The 20,900-nt window shown below is 36.5% G+C and overlaps 1 protein-coding gene across 3 annotated transcripts in view; it reads right to left on the reverse strand.

The window, feature by feature from the left end:
- The window catches only part of ZNF292 (zinc finger protein 292), an 89,224-nt gene that overhangs the window by 34,818 nt on the left and 33,506 nt on the right, over positions 1-20,900 (reverse strand). For 2 of the 3 annotated variants that reach the window (XM_068551498.1, XM_068551497.1), the window contains 3 exons: positions 6,804-6,958; positions 6,531-6,609; positions 4,118-4,253 (listed from right to left, as the gene is read on the reverse strand). In XM_068551498.1, coding sequence (XP_068407599.1) covers positions 4,118-4,253; positions 6,531-6,609; positions 6,804-6,958 — 370 coding nt within the window. Of the gene's footprint in view, positions 1-4,117; positions 4,254-6,530; positions 6,610-6,803; positions 6,959-20,900 lie in introns of those variants that run through there. The other variant, XM_068551499.1, reaches the window with a different exon arrangement.

Consider the following 20,900-nt stretch of genomic DNA (forward strand, 5'->3'; position numbering starts at 1 on the left):
ATGTGAGTAAGGTATGGACTTTAGTCAGTAACAAAGTATTGATATTGGTTTATTAATTGTGACAAATGTATCATGCTAATGTAAGATATTAACAGTTGGGAAAAATGGTTGTGGATTATTTGGAAACTCTTCACAATTTTTCTGTAAATCTAAAACTATTCTAAAATAAAAAGTTAATTTAAAAATTAATTAGGTCAGACTAACCTCAATATTAAACAATCTTACTTTAATACAACTCTAGCCAAATACCTCTTGTGGTCTTTCACCAAATCCTGATAGACAAAAAGGAGAGCCATGGACCAGACATAAGGAAATAGGTTTATTTGATGAAACAACCATAATCAAAGGGCACTGGCTAAAAGACTGAAGGCAAGCAAGAAGATTTCTATAAGTACCCCATAGGGTAGGTTTTTGGATATGACCTTTTTAATGGTTATTATCAAGAACCTGGATGCCAGGCTTCCCTGGTGGCACAGTGGTTAAGAATCCGCCTGCCAATGCAGGGGACACGGGTTCGAGCCCTGGCCCAGGAAGATCCCACATGCCGCGGAGCCACTATGCTCGTGCGTCACAACTACTGAGCCTGAGCACTAGAGCCCGCGTGCCACAACTACTGAAGCCCGCGCTCCGCAATGAGAGAAGCCACCGCAACGAGAAGCCTGTGCACCACAACGAAGAGTAGACCCCGCTCGCCGCAACCAGAGAAAGCCCACACACAGCAACGAAGACCCAACGCAGCCAAAAATAAAAATAAATAAAATGAATTAAAAAAAAAAAAAAGACCTTGGATGCAAACAGAGTGTATGCTAATAAGATCTGCTTAAACAGGGAAGGACAAAAATCTTGAATTAATAAAACCAAGATTTTAAATGATATTGACAAGTTGCAGAGGCAGAATGGATCTAAGACAGTGAAATTAAGAAGAAAAAAAAAGACTACTTTGTGTGCCAAAACACAACATATAAAAATGTAAATAATTTAAGAGCAGTTTTTTTTTTTTAAATTTTTGTGATTTTAGTAACCTCATTGAGTTGTGAGAGTAAGGCCACCCAAAAAGGTAACGTCATCTTAAGTCACACTAAGATGAAGGGGATGAGAGTACCAATGACTTCAGAGCCTGCCAGATAGCATTTGGGGTACACATAAGTTTTGAGAACTACACATGAGTGAGAACAACAAACAAAATGCACTAAAAGGTCAGGAATCATGACTGTAGATTTAAAATCATGCCACACCAGGACGGCTTTTAGTCTTTAGAATAAAAGAAGACTAAGTGTAGACAGGATGACGATCCTTAAGCATCTCAATTGCTATGGCACGAAAGAGGGATTTGTACTTTGTTAGGTATGGCTTTAGGGGTAGCACTAGATCCAAAGGATGGCAACTCTAAGAATGTAGTTTTTCACAATTTACACAGTGAAGATTATCTAATAGCAGGCTATGAATGGACTGAATTACATAGTTACCATTCTCTAGAAGTCTTCAAGCAAAGGCCCATTTATTTATCAGTGATGTTTTAGAAGGGAGTTAAAATTGGGTAAAAAGTAAATGTGCATTCAGTGCCTTTCCAATTCTGAGATAACTAAAGAAAAGCAAAAGTAATATGTAAGCCTAAAGATCCTGTGATATTCAATGGACATCTACTTGAATTATGCTGATTTAGTTACTAGAGTTATCTTATTCTAGGATACTAAAACCTTAAGGTGAAACCAGCATTTTTAATTTAGTCCCACACACCGTCAGTCCCTAAATCAAAGAGCATTTCCTGGTTTATCTGGGCTTTAGTAGTTCTAAAATTAGTCAATAAAAATTAATTATTTAAAACAAATCAAGATTAAGTGGATCATCTACTGTTCAAATAGTACATCAAAACTTCAAAGGCTTTGCTATAAACAAACTAATGAGCACAGCTTATTACGGTGTACTGATTACTGTCTGAGCTCTAGCTCTTCTCATCAAACTTGCTATAGCCTAGTGTAGGTTAAACCAAGGGGCTGGATATATCATATAAAAAGCTAAAAGTTCCACATGCTGTAGAAGCATCCAATTTGAAAATATAAATCAATTAGCATGTATGTGTAAAATGTTAATTCCCTTCAAGTTTTTCAAAGGAGGAAATAAACATACACTTCTAGTCTATGTGATTACCCACAGACTAACTCCCATCAAAGAAGTATTCTAAATAATGGAGGACCAAGTAAAGATTATGGCTGCAGAGTCTCTCAGTCATGTAACATCTCTCTGGTTGCTTCACGAGTTGTATTGAAAGCTGGCTACCTACAATCCATCTGTTATTGTAGAAACTCCTTTTGCCTGCACAGTCCAAATTATTCCAGTAGCTATGCCATGTGAAGACCATGGAATAAAGCAGCACAGAGATAGGCAAAGACATTTGTTAACAGAAACAATGTTAGGCACATTTAAACAAATAAGGAAACTGAGCACATATTCTTTTAAGGTAAATTTTAAATCTCTGCTAAGGTAAAGGTTCCATTTTCCTGCGTTAGCATAATGTGTGAGTTTGGCAAAGACAGTCTTCAGAAACCGACAACAGAAAAAAGGATTTAATTATTTAAGCTAGGTGCAATTTTATTTTATTAGGCTGGGTGCAACGTGGCATAATATAAAAAGGAGAGAAGCTGGGGACCTCACTTCAATTCCTGGCTCTACCTCACATCACTGACAATGTGATGTAGAAATGACAACTAATCTTTCTGGCTCTACCTCACATCACTGACAATGTGATGTAGAAATGACAACTAATCTTTCTGAGCCTCCATTTTCTCACCTGTAAAACAGGGACAGTAAAGATCCCACTTTTTCCCCAGGATCAGTGTGAAGGCTAAATGAAACCATGCACATAAAAGCACATTTCAAACTGTAAGGAACTATACAATGTAATTTGATATTATTATTAATATATTATACGTCCAATATTTCCAAAGCTGGGAAGACTAAAAAGTATAATTTGGTTAAAAGAATAAAAACATGGTGGTGGTAATATATTGTAGATAAAAAACTAATATGCCAAAGGCAAAACAACCTCTAAGATTCTCAACTTTTAAATGTCGTTGTTGTTCTTCTTATTTTAAATAATGAGGGTCTGAGAACAATGTAGCTAATCTGTGGATATACACAAAGGAAGGGAGGTAATAAAAATAAACTTTCGGTGAAAACTAAGAAACAGATAACACTGCTAAAACTATCCAGAAATGCGGAGAAATGTTAAGAGGGGAGTCAGGTAGGAACAACCAGCTTGAAGAGAAGTTTCGAGATTAGCTGAGAAGCCTTTTGGTAAATATCAAAGTACCAGAAGAGTTAACAAACAATGAACCTACACTCCTTTCTCAGAGCCTTCAGAAATTGCTATCATACAGCAAAATACCTAGAGTTTGCCATCAATCAACAAGAAAACATCAATAAACAATGGAAGAAGCTTATTTACTTCTCTAGTTAAATACCTTGGGAAAACTTGGGGTGAAATCTGGGCACTTTCCTAAATAATCTCAAGAAAAGTACCAAAGACAATAATTGTGCTCTTCTTCGTAGCACATACAATTTTTGAATTCTGAACATTAAGTGTTATACATATTAGTGATTTAGCCATCTAATTCTGATAGGCTACCTGCCAGTTTTGAGTTTGACTGGGATCTTTGTTGCCTAAGCTCATACAATAATAACAAAGCAGGATAAAGTAAGTCTGAGAAAAAAGCTGTTTGAGAAAGACTACTAATCTCAGAGACAGAAGACTGGAGAGTTCCCGCATTAATTTCTTATTCTGAGGAAAATCATTTCACTACCCTGTTTCTGCTTCTCCATCTGTCAAATAAGTTAGTTATCAAATATAAGCTGGATTGCCACCTGTCAGGATGTTGCAGAGGGAATTCCTCTGATAAAATAATGTTGAGAAAAAAACTGTTACTCTAAGATTATATAATCCTATAAACACATCTTCCCCCAATAAAAAAAAGGTGAAGGGCCTTAAGCACCTCACATAAAATTTAATTAAATGGTCCTTCTTGGAATATCTTGAGATGAATTATATCAAAACAGTTTTAAGTACTTATTTCTAGTCTAATGATTCTTTTTTTTTCTCTCTGCTCTCTAGAAAATTTACCTTTATCCTTATCCAATGGTTCCTGGGAAAGAATAGTGCACAGTACCGGGTTTTTCCACACCCCAGTCTCTTGAGCTAGAGTAGCTAAAAAATGCAATTCACAGCTGCCATTCTCCATCAGCTTTTCATGAGCTACCTATAAATATTAAATAAACATCCAAAGAATTACAACAGATTTTCAAAAGCAAGCTTATCAGGCTTTAAATATAATACTAAACTTTTGAAAAATAAGACTTTTATCTTAAAATTTTCATGTCACATTACAAAGTGCTGAATCCTTTACTTCTGATTTTTAAAGATGAATCTCAAGGATAAGAATTACATTAATTATAAATTTTAAATAAATAAAATGTATTTCTAGAAATAAGTTCATATTATTTTCTCCCCAAAATCTAAACCAAGAGCAAAGTTATTTCTCAAGGAAGCTATTAGAGTATCCATAGCATGAAAGACCTTACACGTTTTATATCCTCTGTGTTAGTAAAAAATTTTCCAAAAAAACTTCTATCATTAACAAATGACAAATCTGCATCAAGGCCTAAGTGACAACTTGTATACACATATTTCAATAAAAGGGACTTATGAAAAGAAAACAACTAAATGTATGATTTTTCATTTATTCATGATATAGCCTTACAACATCCTATTAAAGCTGACACTGAACCTTGCTTACTTGTTGTTTCCAAGTGTTCATGCAATTAGCATATTCTTCAGGTCACAAAAGACCAACAGTTTTAACTCAATTCAGAAAATGTTTATTGAGAATTTCTATGGGCAAAGTATCAAGGAAGAGAGCAACTAGTCCCTGCGTTTATGGGGCTTGTCCTCTAGTGGGGTAAAGAGATGCTTAAAAACAGTTAAAACACAGGCAAAATAAAACAAATGCTGTTAAGCAGGTAAAAAATAAGCCTGAGGAAGCTCTGAAATGAAAGCAAAGTGTCATGGAAACTCTTAAAGCTGCACGCTGTGTTTGTATAAAAAGTCTATTCCTCAAAACCATAAAAATCTCACTGAACAAGTTCAAGTGCTTTAAGAAATTTTCTCTGAGCAACTGCTGAGAGCTCCATACTGGGATTTAAAGAGTTATTTCCTCCTCATTAAACCATATGAAAAAGCATCAAGTAGTGCTATTGTTTCAAAAAAGAAAGTTGAACAGTTTACCTTATGTTGACAAACAAAATTAATATGAGGAATTCAGTATTATATTTGTATATAAACTATTTATATAACTAATTCTGTGGTAGAGTGTATCTGAGTGCCAAACAATGAAAAAAAGTTCGGAGATAATCATTTACCTAAAAATAATCACTTGCTGGAAAAAAATCCTGAGACACGTTACTGATATGCTGAAGTACAAATTGCATGATCAAAAAAGTAAGCTGCAATGTGACAAACAGGACAAGACACTTTCAACAGTTATTAAGTATCTACTATGTGTAAAACTCTATGTTGAATCTTTTGGAATAAAGATATGAATCCTATCTTCAAGAATTTTGCACTTGATGTAATTTTAATATTTAATATTAAAATAGGAAAGTTGATTTCTCTGCCTAACTATAGTTTATTTCACATGCTTCTAAAATTTGAAACTAATCCTCTTTTACTATCTCTTCTATGGAAGAACATAAGGCCAAAAGATATTTTAAGAACTCTGGCTAGAGGAATAGAGAGACAACTATACTTTTTGAGACTAGCTGGCAGGAACATTCTTTTTAACTAACCAATTAATCAAAATTTACTTGAAGCTATAAAATATCCAGCACAATCTAGTGCTTAACAAAATTTAACATTCTTGAAATACTCCAAAACAACTAAGTGCTAAACTATGTAGTACTTTTATAAGTAGAATAACAGCCCTAAGTAACAGAGATAAAGCATGTGTTTTCAGATATAGGAGAAAAAGTATGGCCTATGGGGCAAAGAATCTTGGTTCAAATAACTACTCTGATATTAGCTATACAAGTTTGGGCAGATAAGTATTTTAGAGTTGAGCCTCAGTTTCCTCACCTTTAAAATGGGAAAAATATACCTACCCCCACAAAGTTTTCATAAGGATTAAATGAGATATGTTAAATTCTTATAAAGCATATTGCAATTTTCAACAATTAGTTAAACTGTTTCTAAATACAAATGAGGGCATTTTCTTTTGTGTTCCCTTACTGCTCTGGCAAAGTTCTAATTATCTGATCTTAAAGAACAGTGCAATATTCAACCAATCTACTTAAATGTACATATTCATTTAGCAAACATCTATTGAGCACTGACTATATGCAAGACATTAATGTTAACAAGAACAGCAATTAATGTTTGTCATTACTTAAATCATTTAAAGTTTAACCAAATAATTTATTAAGAATAAAGAAAATCACCATAAAATATACCTATATTAAATCTAGTAGGTAAATATTCTCACCTGCACCAGTGTCTGAAATTGTTCCCACTGTTTATCAGATAACTCAACAGGCAGACACAGTAAAAGTTCAACACAGCTTCTAAAAAACAAAATGTTGGTAAGGATACAATTAATTACTAAAATTCAAAGTAAAATAAGATGAATAATTCTAATATCATCAGTATACTGTCCATAACTAAACTATTTAAAATTAAACTATCATAAGATCTGAGATACAGAGTTAAAAACAAAAAAGCTAAATCTAATTTTTTATTTACTCAAAGGTCTACTCACAATGCCAAGCGTTCCAGAACCAATGCTACATTTTCACATTCAGAGGTAAGATAAGGTCGGGCTTTAACATAACTTTGGATAGCCACTGTGTATACCTCCAATAAAGGTAAAGGATCTTCTGAAGTTTTCCATTTCTCTGCATATTCAAGGAGTGTCTGTTTGGAAGTAAATAAAAATATATATTGATTAATCAACTGTTTTTCTTTCCTCCCTAAGAAATTTTGAAAAATAACTTTTATTTATAAAAACAAAAAGTAGTTTATACTGATTAAAATATTGAAAGTAATAAAGCCGTAATCTTATTTCCAGCAGCTCTTTGTAGGAGACAAGGTTAGTGTTAATTCATCCAACAATAGCATCTTTTCATGAAGTCTGGTTTTAAATAGTGAAAGCATTATCTCCTCTCTTTCCAAGTCAAAATCCACCCTTTCACCCACAAATTTCTAAGATTTAAAAGTTATTTTAAAAAGAAGACACCTGGGCAAGTAATACTTGACCAGGCATGCAGTGAAGAATTTCATATATTTATGTGTTCTATTTTTCATGCAAGGAACATAAAATTCAACACTTAACAATAAATTAACCACATACGGTCAGAAAAGACATGTAATTTTTTCAGTTAATAAAAAATAATACTACATAGTATATTACTGGTTTTTATGACGAGCTTTATCATTAAAAATATCATCTAAAGATGTTCAACACACATAAAATCACTATTAAAGAATGATTATAAGGTCAAGAAATTTTTGTAATAAAGTGTTTGTTTTTTTGGGTTTTTAAAAATTTGTTTATTTTATTTATTTTCATTTTTGGCTGCGTTGGGTCTTCGTTGCTGCGCGCGGGCTTTCTCTAGTTGTGGCGAGCGGGGGCTACTCTTTGTTGCTGTGCGCGGGCTTCCCACTGCGGTGGCTTCTCTTGTTGCCGAGCACGGGCTCTAGGTGTGTGGGCTTCAGTAGCTGTGGCGCACGGGCTTCAGTAGTTGTGGCTCGTGGGCTCAGCAGTTGTGGCTCGCGGGCTCTAGAGCACAGGCTCAGTAGTTGTGGCGCACAGGCTTAGCTGCTCCGCGACATGTGGGATCTTCCCAGACCAGGCCTGGAACCCGTGTCCCCTGCATTGGCAGGCGGATTCTTAACCACTGCACCACCAGGGAAGCCCCTAAAGTGCTTGTTTTTTACAATAAAAAACTCTTCATCAAGAAAAACAAAATGCTGTTTATCCTACAGAATGAAGAGATAGAAGAAACTGGCAACAGTAGTTAGACACCTATGCGTTCTACAACTACTAACATTGTGAGTTACTAAAAACTATCTAAAAGGTTCTACTATTATGCTAAATGAAGTAGAACTCTAATTAAATGTTTTCAGAATAAAGAAGACTGCCACAATTAGTCTTTCTCACTCTTCAAGGTTTAAGACTCATCAACATGTGGCAAATTCAGGTGTTATTTCCTAGAAAAGAGGTATCCTGAAGGAAAACTCCATAAGGCCTTGCTTGTATCCTCTGGTATACAGAAGCAGCTTTCTACAAATGTGCAGGTAGGAAAGTAGGAAGGGAGGAAGGTAGGAAGGTAGGAATGAAGGAATTATATTCTACTATCAGACACTCAAAAGAAAACACTTATTACCTTCTTCTCTCTACAACCCTCTAACTACTAGAAGTAGTAAGTGATCAAAGAGAATATGGAAGAAAAGAAGGATAGAAAAGGTAATCTGGTAAATTAAAGAGCAACATAGTAACAACTTACTCTCTGAGTAGTCATATATTCACAAACCCTGACTCTCTCCAAGTTGGACTGAAGGCCCAGTACTTCCAACTGGCATCTGAAGTAAGGGCAGTCTTGTGGGACTGAGCCCTTTAACCTGTGGAGTCTGAGCTAACTGAACTGTGGGACACCTATTTGGTGTTGGAGAGTTTGAGAAGTGGTCCTGGAAAAAACACCATGTGTTTGGTGTCAGCAGTACAAATATCTCTCAACAGGACTTAAAGAAAAATCTAAACAAAACCTACCAACTGAAGGGAAAAATCTGCATTCTGGAATTGTTTTGGGATTATCCCTCTACTTCTAGGAATAAAACTGGTGATATGATGGAGGATGACCTCACTCACATCTTCAAGGTTTTTGGAATTAACACCAACTATGCATACAATTCTTACTTTAGCTAGCACCTGTCTTTCTACATAAAATCATTAAATATTATTTTCCTTTTTCTGGAAAAAGAAGTTTAGGTGTCTGGGGAATTTCATGCTTGGCCAATGTACCCAATTTCACGTGGGTTCGACTGAAAGCTTAGGTTTCCCCTATTAGTACTCTTGCAATAATGAATCAATTTCCCATAATAGTTTTAATTTTTCCTGAAAAAGAAAATGTATTGTAGTGATTTCCAAAAAGCTTTGAAATTAGAAGCTTCTTCCTTTCTTGGCTCCCAACACCCCCCAAAAAAAACCCTAAATGTTTTAGATACCTCTTATATACTATTGCAGATCCTCTAGGACTCACTTGTCTCATTTCACCTCTATGCAAACCCTCATGCAGGCATAACCTAGCAGCTTCATCTCCTGTCATTCTGCAAGCCCTTTGCTACCTGCTGCAGGGCTTCCATGTGACCACTGCTCTGGGGTCCACTCAGTGCCCAGACCCACACATTTGCAACCGGGAAGAATAGAGGAGTTAAACGCAAGTGTAGGGGAGTTAGTGCCCTTTGGGGAAAGACTCTGATCAATCCAAGATGAGAACCAGTAGATAAATTCTTCCTCTTCCTTTCCCAGCCTCCCACCCCCGAACCCTAGGGGTGATCCTGAAATGCAGTTCATATAGCTTCTAAGAGGTTCAGTCTGATAGATTTAACAGGTGGCCAGCTTGATGATGCATTGTCATATTGGCTGACATATTCCTGCTTTGCTTTATTCCCCTATTCCCTCATTCCTGCTCATTGTGATTGGATTTCTTATTAAAATAATATTACATGAAAAAAAAATCACATATATCTACATGTATGTACATATATCTACATTTTACCCAAGCTCTACATTTCTTGATATGTCTAGCTCTGCAAAGGGTACTTATACATTACTTCTTTCCTTTATATAATTAAGTTCTACTGTCCTCAGGTGAAAAAGTTTTTTTGTTTTTTCTACTAAATTTATTTATTTATTTAATTTTGGCTGCGTTGGGTCTTCGTTGCTGCACACAGGCTTTCTCTAGTTATAGTGAGCAGGGGCTACTCTTTGTTGTGGTGTGCGGGCTTCTAATTGAGGTGGCTTCTCTTCTTGTGAAGCATGGGCTCTAGGCATGCGGGCTTCAGTAGTTGTGGTGCGAGGGCTCAGTAGTTGTGGCTCGCGGGCTTAGTTGCTCCGCGGCATGTGGGATCTTCCTGGACCAGGGCTCGAACCCGTATCCCCTGCACTGGCAGGTGGATTCTTAACCACTGCGCCACCAGGGAAGTCCGAAAATGTTTTTAAACTTACCTTTAATTATAATCAAAGATGATTTCTTTTGGGTATAACAGAGTCTGAATTGATGAGAAAAATAATTGACAAGTCGCAGAATGTGAGAACCATAAAGCACCTTAAAAATGATATACTTTCACCTCATTTTATAGATGAGGAAAGAGGAGGAGAAAGCAGATTCTAGTGAAAAGCACACCTTTTAGGTGGCTTTTTAACGGTCTGGGAATAATGTAACTAGGGAAAGGGTAGAAGAAAGGGATCACAGCAGATTATAAGAGATGGTAGAAAAAGAAAACTAATGACATGCTCATACTGACTACATATAGGAGAATAAGCTTAAAAGTTGGGTTAAGTATCTATTTTTATAAAGGTATGAGTTGATATTCATAACCAGTAAGTGTATTGATAGTAGAGCTTCCCTTGTTTCTCAAGACACTAAGATTAGTAGAACCATTGTGAAACTGGAAGCATTCCTAACATGACTAGTTAATAAATTATGCTTTCTTCAACTAAAAAAGCTACTTATTTATATCTACTACCTTAATCTATACAAAGGCTTTCAGGCAGGAATTCCAGAACAATCAGACTCATATTTTTTACACAGAATCAGAACAGACCTTAAAGATCACTTAATTCTGTTTTACGAAGTCCAGTGACCTGCAATTCGAATATTAACTGAATTGTTAATCAGCAAAGCCAGGCAGCCTCCTCACTCTCTGTGAAACATTCTGTCCACTACAAATACTGTTTGTGGTAATGTCACAACTATAAATCTGTAGATTACTTTATTACTTCAATTATTCCTCATAACTCTATGAGGTTATGTACTATTTATCTAGTTTGCCAGCCATAGTAGAATTAAATAACTTGACCTCTTTATTGGTTAAGCTTATTTCAGCTGAAAGTAAGAAAATCCAACTCAAAGCAGCAGAAACAGTAAGAAAGGTTTCCCACATAATAAGAGATTAAGAGGAAGAGCAAGTTCTGGGATTGGTTAGTTTAGCGGCTCAACCACGTCCTCAAGGACCACCTCTGCCTTCACTCTGCCGTCCTCAGGTGGTGCCCCACCCAGTCCCTAGGTCTCAGCAATAACCAGAGAAAAGATGAGACTACCACTTCATGTACATCTTTTCAAGCAACAAAGAAACCCTTCCCAGAAACCATAAACCCAATTTCTATCAGTAAATTTCTCCTCAGGTCCCAACGGCCAGAATTTCATCAGACACCTATGTCAAAAATCACACAGCCATAAAGGAACTCCATGGTTGCCCACTCTCCAAGGTTTCTCCGAAGCACAAAGCCATGCTGAAGAACGAAAATGTGTGAATAAAATCAGGGTTCTATTAGGAAGGTGGGGGAGGGGCCTAAGCCTCACACTTTGGTTGCCTCTTCAATGGTTTTTACTCCCACATGTGTTCAAGAATGAGTAAGTTAATGTGTGTGTGTGGGGGGGTGTTTTTATATTTAAATACACATACACAAATGAACAAAAATAAAAGTCGTTGTGATCTGGTTTGGAGAGGGATATGCGAGGGGATGGTATAGAGGATAAGATATAGGAAAAGAAACCTATAAGTCTTCCTATGAGGCACCAGATTGCTTCCATTAATGAGTAAACTGTAAACTAAGTATAGTAAGAAAAGTTAAAACTGTGTTCTATAAAGAATGATTAATGGAACTAAGGACGGGGTGCTTAATCTGGACAATAAATAACATTTACTGAATATTTACTATATGCTAGGCACTGTTCTGCAAGCTTTACAATACCTATTAGCAATTAGATAAATTACAGTAATATGCTTATATTAAAATGGACAAAGGCATAAAATAGTTAAAGTAACAAATAAGCCCCAAGAGCACAGAACTAGAGGCAGAGAGGAGATTCAAACCTTAATAGTCTGACTTCAGAGCCTGAGTTCTTAAATACTATGCTCTACATTTCTAGAGAAATAAAACTTTGATTCACAGCCAAATTAACAAATCTGAAGACTTGTCACATAAAACAAGAGTTAGTCTTACTCTGTGTGCTCTCACAGGACAAACCAGCACCACTAAGTTAAAGTTTTAAGGAGATACATTTCTGCTTCCTATGAGACTGCATCAAGCAATTACAGTTAACCAAAAATTGAACAGGTTGGCCTCCATCACTGAAGTTACTCAAGCAGGCGCAAAATGGCTCTGAGTTCAGAATGCAGTAAAGCAGTCATATTTGGGAGACACATTCCATCCCACCAGAAGAGACTACGCTAGTTGGGGTGGCTCAGAGAGGTTTTGATTGGTGGGCATATTGTTAAAAATTATTTTAATTAGTTTCTAACACTTAAAAATCATAAGTTTACACAGAACTTGTATTTCTGACTTTTTTTTTTTAAATTTGGAAACCTTGGGTCCGTATTCCGGCACTGAAATAACTGGCGGGAGCTGAGGCATGGGCTCTCTGTGTGTGGGAAGCCTTACCTAGCTGCCTCCCTCTTTAAGGGGCCTATTGTATTCCTGCGAGTTATCTGTCATCACCACCTTTCCTATAGTGTGTATTACGATCAGAGAAAGAAATACAAGCAAAAGAAAGGTTAAAAGATCATATTCCAGCAGGATCTCTACAACAGTGTTTCTCAACCTCTTTTTCATTTTCATCCGCTCCTCAGGAAACTTCTGACTTTTTTCCCTAACTGTCCCCCACCCCCAATGAAATTTTAATACCACAGATGTACTGTCTATCTGTTTATGGGTCACAAGCTATTGTAATATCCAAGATTCTTTTTGCTCCTTAAGAACCAATTTTCACCCCCTTGGGAACAAAAATGCACGTTTAATATTCTGGCTGTTAAGCTGATTTCTCATTATCTAAATCAGCAGAGACTAGGACATATATACTCTAGGGAGGAAGACAGTATAGATTAACTTCCAGAAGCTTCCTTTAGTTCCTCTAAGGATTATTAGGAGAGAAAACGAAAGAAGAATAAAAGGGGAATAAAACCACAGGGGTGTTAAATTTAATAAGCATGAGGATTAAATGACATTATTGTCCTACATAAAGGTAAGACTGGAGTGTTTGATATGTTTATACTGTTACACTCATGGTCCAATTCCAATTTATAGCTATGATTCTCTAGACTAGAAGTTCTCAAAAGTTTTGATCTCATGACCCTTTCTTAAAAATTACTGAGAATCCCAAAGCGTTTGTTTATGGGGATTATAACTATTGATTTTCACCATGCGAGAATTAGAAATGAAAACTGAGATGTTTAATTATATACTTATAAATGAATTTAAAATAACAACAAACCCATCACATGTTACTATAAACAGGGTATTTTTAATGAAAAAAATTGTTTTCAAAAAAATTAGTGAGAAGAGTGGCGTTTTTTACATTTTTCAAATCTCTTCAATGTTTGGCTTAATAGAAAAGAGCAGGATTCTCATATCCCTGCATTTAATCTGCTGCAACATCACAGATCATGTAACCTCCAGAAAAACTCCACTGTACAGGAATGAAAGAAGGCGAATAACAGAGTTTTGACTTTTTTGTACCCACTGAGCCTTTGGTGAGTGATACTCTTTTATAATTTCAAAGTTACTAAAATTTATTTTAAGGTTTTGCGTGAAAATGGTGGATTGGACACATACATTTTGCACCTTGTTCTCTCCAAACCTCACTAAACCAACAGTTATTTTTTTTTTTTAAACTGGCATAAACCCACAAGGACTAAGAAAATAGGAACAGAGGAAAGAGAAACAAAATTTTAAACACTGGAAAGCATATGGAAGATTGATTGGCACTCTATGGAAAATGACTCCAAAGTAGGCTTTAGGTAAAGACCTAATTCTGAAGAATCACGGAAGGGCTCAAGAACTGGGAGCACCAGGTGCCTCTGGAAATGGGGGCAAAGGTGAGACTGAGAATGAGAGGATTGGCTGAAAGTCTATTTAAGCAGTTGGCCTCTCTTATTTCTGCATCCCTCTCCACAGCTAGGTGACCAAAGCTGGGCACTACTCCTCTCTTTCCCCAGCAGTTTATTCTGGAGAGAAGTATAGAAAAAAAGGTGTCTGCACAGAGATAAGGGGAGCATTAAGTCAACTTTACATACTGACTATAGAGACAGCTTCCTTTCTCATGTCCTTTTCCCTCCAAAATTGCCAGAACCTCCTTAGCTGAGTCCTTCTCAGGAAATTCAAGAGAAAAGACCCAAAGATTCTGACACCAGGCCTTCCCCCATGAAAAGAAAACAGCTAGGTGCCCCTATAGTGAAGACCACAACAAATCCCACTCATGAGCTTGGAGCTCTCAATCAGTTTTTCAGTGGTATACCTTTAAATATGGACAGCCAAGGACCACTCAAGGACCACAAGGTTGAAACAAATTAGTTACAAAAAAAAAAAAAAAAAGAAAGAAAGAAACTTGGAGCAAGCAGAGACTATACAGGGAGAAGACAAAATTCCAAGAAACTATCATTAATATTCTAGAGGGGGTGTGTGTGTGAGAGAGAGTCTATTAGACCTATGAAAAAAAATACCATATCATAAAAGAATATTTATTTTAAAAAGATTCAAATTAAAAATATAATAGCAGAAATGAAAACCTCAGTTAAAGAGGTGAAAGATAAACTGAGGAAATTTCCCCAGAAAGTAGAGTAAAAGGGAAGGAAAGAAAAGATAAGAAACTTTGGAGAATAGTGCTAGAGGTCTCAAAATCAACAAGATGAATTCCAGGAAGTTAGAGAAATGGAGGGGAACAAATCAAAGAACTAATTCAAGTTAATTTCCTAGAATCTAAGGACACGAATTTTAGAATTGAAAGACCCACTAAGTGCCCAACACAATTACTCAAACTAGACCTATACCAAGGTACTATTTCATAAAATTTCAGAGCTCAAGGACAAAGAGAGGATCAAAACAAGCTTGGGGGGGACCAGGGAGCAGACTTCTCAACAGCAACACTGGAGCCAAAGGAAAATGAAGCACTGCATTAAAAACTGAGGGGCGATTATTTCCATCCAACTATCGTAAGTATTAAGACAGAAAAGTCATTTTCAGACATGCAAGTTCTCGAAAATTTCAACTTTTAGGCATATTTTTTCAGGATGCTACTGAAGAGGGAATTTCACCAAAATGAGGGAATAAACCAGGGAAGGAGTGAAAATGATATCTAGGAAAAAGGGAATCTAACACAAGAGACAGGAAATGAAGAAAGATTCCAAGAAGACAGCTGTGCAATGGGCCTGAAAAATAACTACAGCATATCAGATGGCTCTAGGACAAATTTATTCAAGATGAAATTGACAAGACTACCTAATGTGCCTGAATAAGCTGAGAGGAGATTTATACAACTGAGGGAGAGTTTGGATTGAATTAGTGATATATACATAGAATATTCAGCTAAGGAAATAAGATAATTTAAGTACATTAACCTGCACTCAGCAATTAAAGAATGCACATTCTTTAAAAACACAAAACACAAAAACTGACCATAAACTAGGTCACATAGTCACAAAAAATAACAAAGAATTAATATCATACATTTCACATTCTTTGAACATGATGCAATAAAGTCAGAAACTATTAACAAAATACCCTTACAAAGAAAACTACAAATTTAAAAATTTTTAAGCGTATTTTTAAAAAATTTTTATTTTATATTGGAGTATAGTTGATTAACAATGTTGTGTTAGTTTCAGGTGTAGAGCAAAGTGATTCAGTTATACATATACATGTACCTGTTCTTTTTCAAATTCTTTTCCCATTTAGGTTATTACAGAATATTGAGCAGAGTTCCCTGTGCCATACAGTAGGTCCTTGTTGGTTATCTATTTTAAATATAGTAGTGTAGATTTGTATGGAAACACAAAAGACCCCGAATAGCCAAAGCAATCTTGAGAACAAAAAATGGAGCTGGAGGAATCAGGCTCCCTGACTTCAGACTATACCACAAAGCTACAGTAATCAAGACAGTATGGTACTGGCACAAAAACAGAAATATAGATCAATGGAACAGGATAGAAAGCCCAGAGATAAACTCACGTGCATATGGTCACCTTATCTTTGATAAAGGAGGCAATAATATACAGTGGAGAAAAGACAGCCTCTTCAATAAGTGGTGCTGGGAAAACTGGACAGCTACATGTAAAAGAAGGAAATTAGAACACTCCCTAACACCATACACAAAAATAAACTCAAAATGGATTAAAGACCTAAATGTAAGGCCAGACACTATCAAACTCTTAGAGGAAAACATAGGCAGAACACTCTATGACATAAATCATAGCAAGATCCTTTTTGACCTACCTCCTAGAGAAATGGAAATAAAAACAAAAATAAACAAATGGGACCTAATGAAACGCAAAAGCTTTTGCACAGCAAAGGAAACCATAAATAAGACCAAAAGACAACCCTCAGAATAGGAGAAAATACTTGCAAATGAAGCAACTGACAAAGGATTAATCTCCAAAATTTACAAGCACCTTATGCAGCTCAATATCAAAAAAACAAACAACCCAATCCAAAAATGGGCAGAAGACCTAAATAGACATTTCTCCAAAGAAGATTTACAGATTGCCAACAAACACATGAAAATATGCTCAACATCATTAATCATTAGAGAAATGCAAATCAAAACTACAATGAGATATCATCTCACACCGGTCAGAATGGCCATCATCAAAAAAATCTAGAAACAATAAATGCTGGAGAGGGTGTGGAGGAAAGGGAACCCTCTTGCACTGTTGGTGGGAATGTAAATTGATACAGCCACTATGGAGAACAGTATGGAAGTTCCTTAAAAAACTAAAAATAGAACTACCACACGACCCAGCAATCCCACTACTGGGCATATACCCTGAGAAAACCATAATTCAAAAAGAGTCATGTACCAAAATGTTCAATGCAGCTTTACTTACAATAGCCAGGACATGGAAGCAACCTAAGTGTCCATCAACAGATGAATGGATAAAGAAGATGTGGCACATATATACAATGGAATATTACTTAGCCATAGAAAGAAATAAAACTGAGTTATTTGTAGTGAGGTGGATGGACCTAGAGTCTGTCATACAGAGTGAAGTAAGTCAGAAAGAGAAAAACAAATAGAGTATGCTAACACATATATATGGAATCTAAGAAAAAAAAAAAAAAAAGGTCATGAAGAACCTAGGGGCAAGACGGGAATAAAGACACAGACCTACTAGAGGATGGACTTGCTGATATGGGGAGGGGGAAGGGTAAGCTGTGACAAAGTGAGAGAGTGGCATGGACATATATACACTACCAAACGTAAAATAGCTAGCTAGTGGGAAGCAGCCGCATAGCACAGGGAGATCAGCTCGGTGCTTTGTGACCACCTAGAGGGGTGGGATAGGGAGGGTGGGAGGGAGGGAGACGCAAGAGGGAAGAGATATGGGAACATATGTATATGTATAACTGATTCACTTTGTTATAAAGCAGAAACTAACACACCATTGTAAAGCAATTATACTCCAATAAAGATGTTTAAAATAAATATATATATATATATATATATATATATATATATATAGTAGTGTGGGACTCCCCTGGTGGCACAGTGGTTAAGAATCCGCCTGCCGGGCTTCCCTGGTGGCACAGTGGTTGAGAGTCCGCCTGCTAATGCAGGGGACGCGGGTTCGAGCCCTGGTCTGGGAAGATCCCACATGCCGCGGAGCAACTAGGCCCGTGAGCCACAACTACTGAGCCTGCGCGTCTGGAGCCTGTGCTCCGCAACGAAAGGCCACGATAGTGAGGCCCGCGCACCGCGATGAAGAGTGGCCCCCGCTTGCCACAGCTAGAGGAAGCCCTCGCACAGAAACGAAGACCCAACACAGCCAAAAATAAATAAATAAATAAATAAATAATAATTAAAAAAAGAAAAAAACTTTAAAAAAAAAAAAAGAATCCGCCTGCCAACGCAGGGGACACGGGTTTGATCCCTGGTCTGGGAAGATCCCACATGCCGCAGAGCAACTAAGCCCGTGTGCCACAACTACTGAGCTTGCGTGCCACAACTACTGAAGCCTGTGTGCCTAGAGCCCGTGCTCCGCAACAAAGACAAGCCACTGCAATGACAAGCCCACGCACCAAAACGAAGAGTAGTCCCCACTTGCTACAACTAGAGAAAGCACGCGTGCAGCAACGAAGACCCAACGCAGCCAAAAGTAAATTAATTAATTAATTAATTAATTAATTAATTAATACATACACACAGTAGTGTGTACATGTCAATCCCAAACTCCCAATCTATCCCTCTCCCCCCTTAAGTCTATTTCTAAATCACGGGTGGAAGAAATCATAATAGAAATCGGGGAATACTTAGACTTGAACTATTGCAAAAGCACATCAAAATTTGTAGGACACAGCTAGAACAATCTTAAGAGGAAAATTTATAGATGCAAATGTTTATACTGTTATGCTATAGCTTTGAAAAAAACATGCAAATTTGTTCCAACACAGTATGAGCAAAACATTAATTTCCCATTTGCCTATGTGTGATTTTTTTGGTGAGAAACATTAGGTGAAAGCAGAAAACTATACCCAGCTGAACTAAACGTGCAGGAAAATACAAAATGCACACACCTCAAAAACATGTTATCAGCTACATCAGTTCACCAGGTGTGTGATGAGCCACACCCATCCACACGTGGTTTTACAACCTTCTGTCCAATTTCAGAGAACTCTCCTTCCACCACCTCACAATAACTCACAAACTGCATCCCTTCTGGCACCCACTCCTACAAAGAAAGTACAAGTCTTTTCCAAGGTAAAGCACCACATTTATTTTAATAGTTATGTACGTCTTAACCACTAAAGGGGTATAAAATTGTACTACAGTTTTTATAAGGTTCTGTGTGTGACACTGATGAAGTTTTCGAGTGTTGTGCCTCTAACCCCATTTTCCCCATAAGCCTTGTGATTTTTGTTGTGCAATTTTGCATAGCAAGGTTTTTTGCTAGGGATACTTATGCTGTGATAAAGCAAAACTGGCTGCATTAGAAAAAGACAAAATGAAAAAGTCATAGAGAATATTACTGGGACAAACAGAGAAATCTGAACATATATTGTAATTAGATAATATTATTGTGTCAATGTTAAAATTTCCTGAGTGTGATGCCTGTATTTTTGGACTTAAGTGATAAATACAAGTCCAATTTTTGGACTGAGGCAATGTCATGATGCCTAGCTCTAAAGGATTCACGGAGAAAAAGAGCATTAAAGCATGAGACAAAGCAAATATAGCAAAATGTTAACACCGGTGAATCTTGTAAAAGGTACATGAGTATTCAGTGTACTATTCTTGTACTTTTTCTATAATAAAAAGTTTGGAAGAGCAAAATATTGGGGATGGCAAGTGTGGTAGACTGAATTCCTCACTCCTCCTTGTATCCACGCCGTTTTTCACATGACTTTGGAATACTTCTCATAGTGGTAGAGAATATTTTCCTACCCCATGTGACTTGTTTTGACCAAAAGAATGTGTCAGAAGTGATGGTAGGTCATCTATGAGTTTAAGAATCTTGCTCCTTCGTATGCTTCTACCATCAAAAGGAGAAGATATATCCAGATTAGCCTGCTGTTCCCAGGAAGATGAGAAGATGCCATCCCTGTTGCTCTAGTTGAGGCCAGCCTATACCAGGCAACATCCAGCCAACCTTAAACCTGTGTATGACTGCAGCCAACACCAGCAGATTGCCTAGCCAACCATGCCCTGACTTCAGATGAATGAGCAATACATACTTGCTATTAGATGTCACTAGGGTTTTGTGGTTGTTACACAGAATTTTGTGAAAACAGCTGAGTTAAGTAGCTAACTTAAGTTAGACAAAGAGAATAAATTCAAAGAGAGTTTAAAAATTTTAAAGTAGTAAAAACAAGAGCAGATATATTTATATATGAAATAGAAAATGAAGATACAACAGAGAGGATCAACAAAACCAAACACTGGTCATTTGAAAGACCTAAAAAAAAAACCCAAAAACCTTTGGCAAAAATAATCAAAAAAAAAGAGAAGGCACAAATAAATAGAATTAGGAATGAGAAAGGGACCAAAACTACAGAATACAGATTTTTTAAAAATCTTAAGATAATACATTGAATAACCTTATTCCTTATTTGAAATAGCTTTAAAATCTTTTTTTAACTGTTTACTTGTTTTTTAATGAAACAGCTTAAAAATCTGAATGAAATGGGTAGAAATTGTTACTAAAACTATCTCAAGAACAGAAAAAGTCCTTTACCCACTAAAGAAACTGAAACCAATTTAAAAAAAAAAGAGAATCAAGTTGGTTTTCTACAGGAAAATCCATTAAACGATCTTTGAGGAAACAGACTGTCTATTATAGAAACTTCTGGAAGAAAGGAAGGGAAAAAGGGAGGGAGGAAAACTTCCCCCAATTCATTGTTTGAGGCTACTATAAACTTAAAAACTGGGTAAATGTGATATGAGAAAGGGAAAATCACAGGCCAGTCTCTCTTAATAAACAGATTTTAAAATCCCCAATATTACCAAACCAAATACGGCAATAAACTTTAAAAAAAATTTTAAATATTTTGAAACAATCACAAAGTTACAGAAAGTTGGAAATACAGTATAGAGAAAATTTTTTGCTGAACCATTTGGGAGTTAGTTGCCAACCTGGTGCTCTA

This window comes from Eschrichtius robustus, chromosome 9 (genome assembly GCF_028021215.1).
Source record: "Eschrichtius robustus isolate mEscRob2 chromosome 9, mEscRob2.pri, whole genome shotgun sequence".
NCBI lineage: Eukaryota > Metazoa > Chordata > Mammalia > Artiodactyla > Eschrichtiidae > Eschrichtius > Eschrichtius robustus.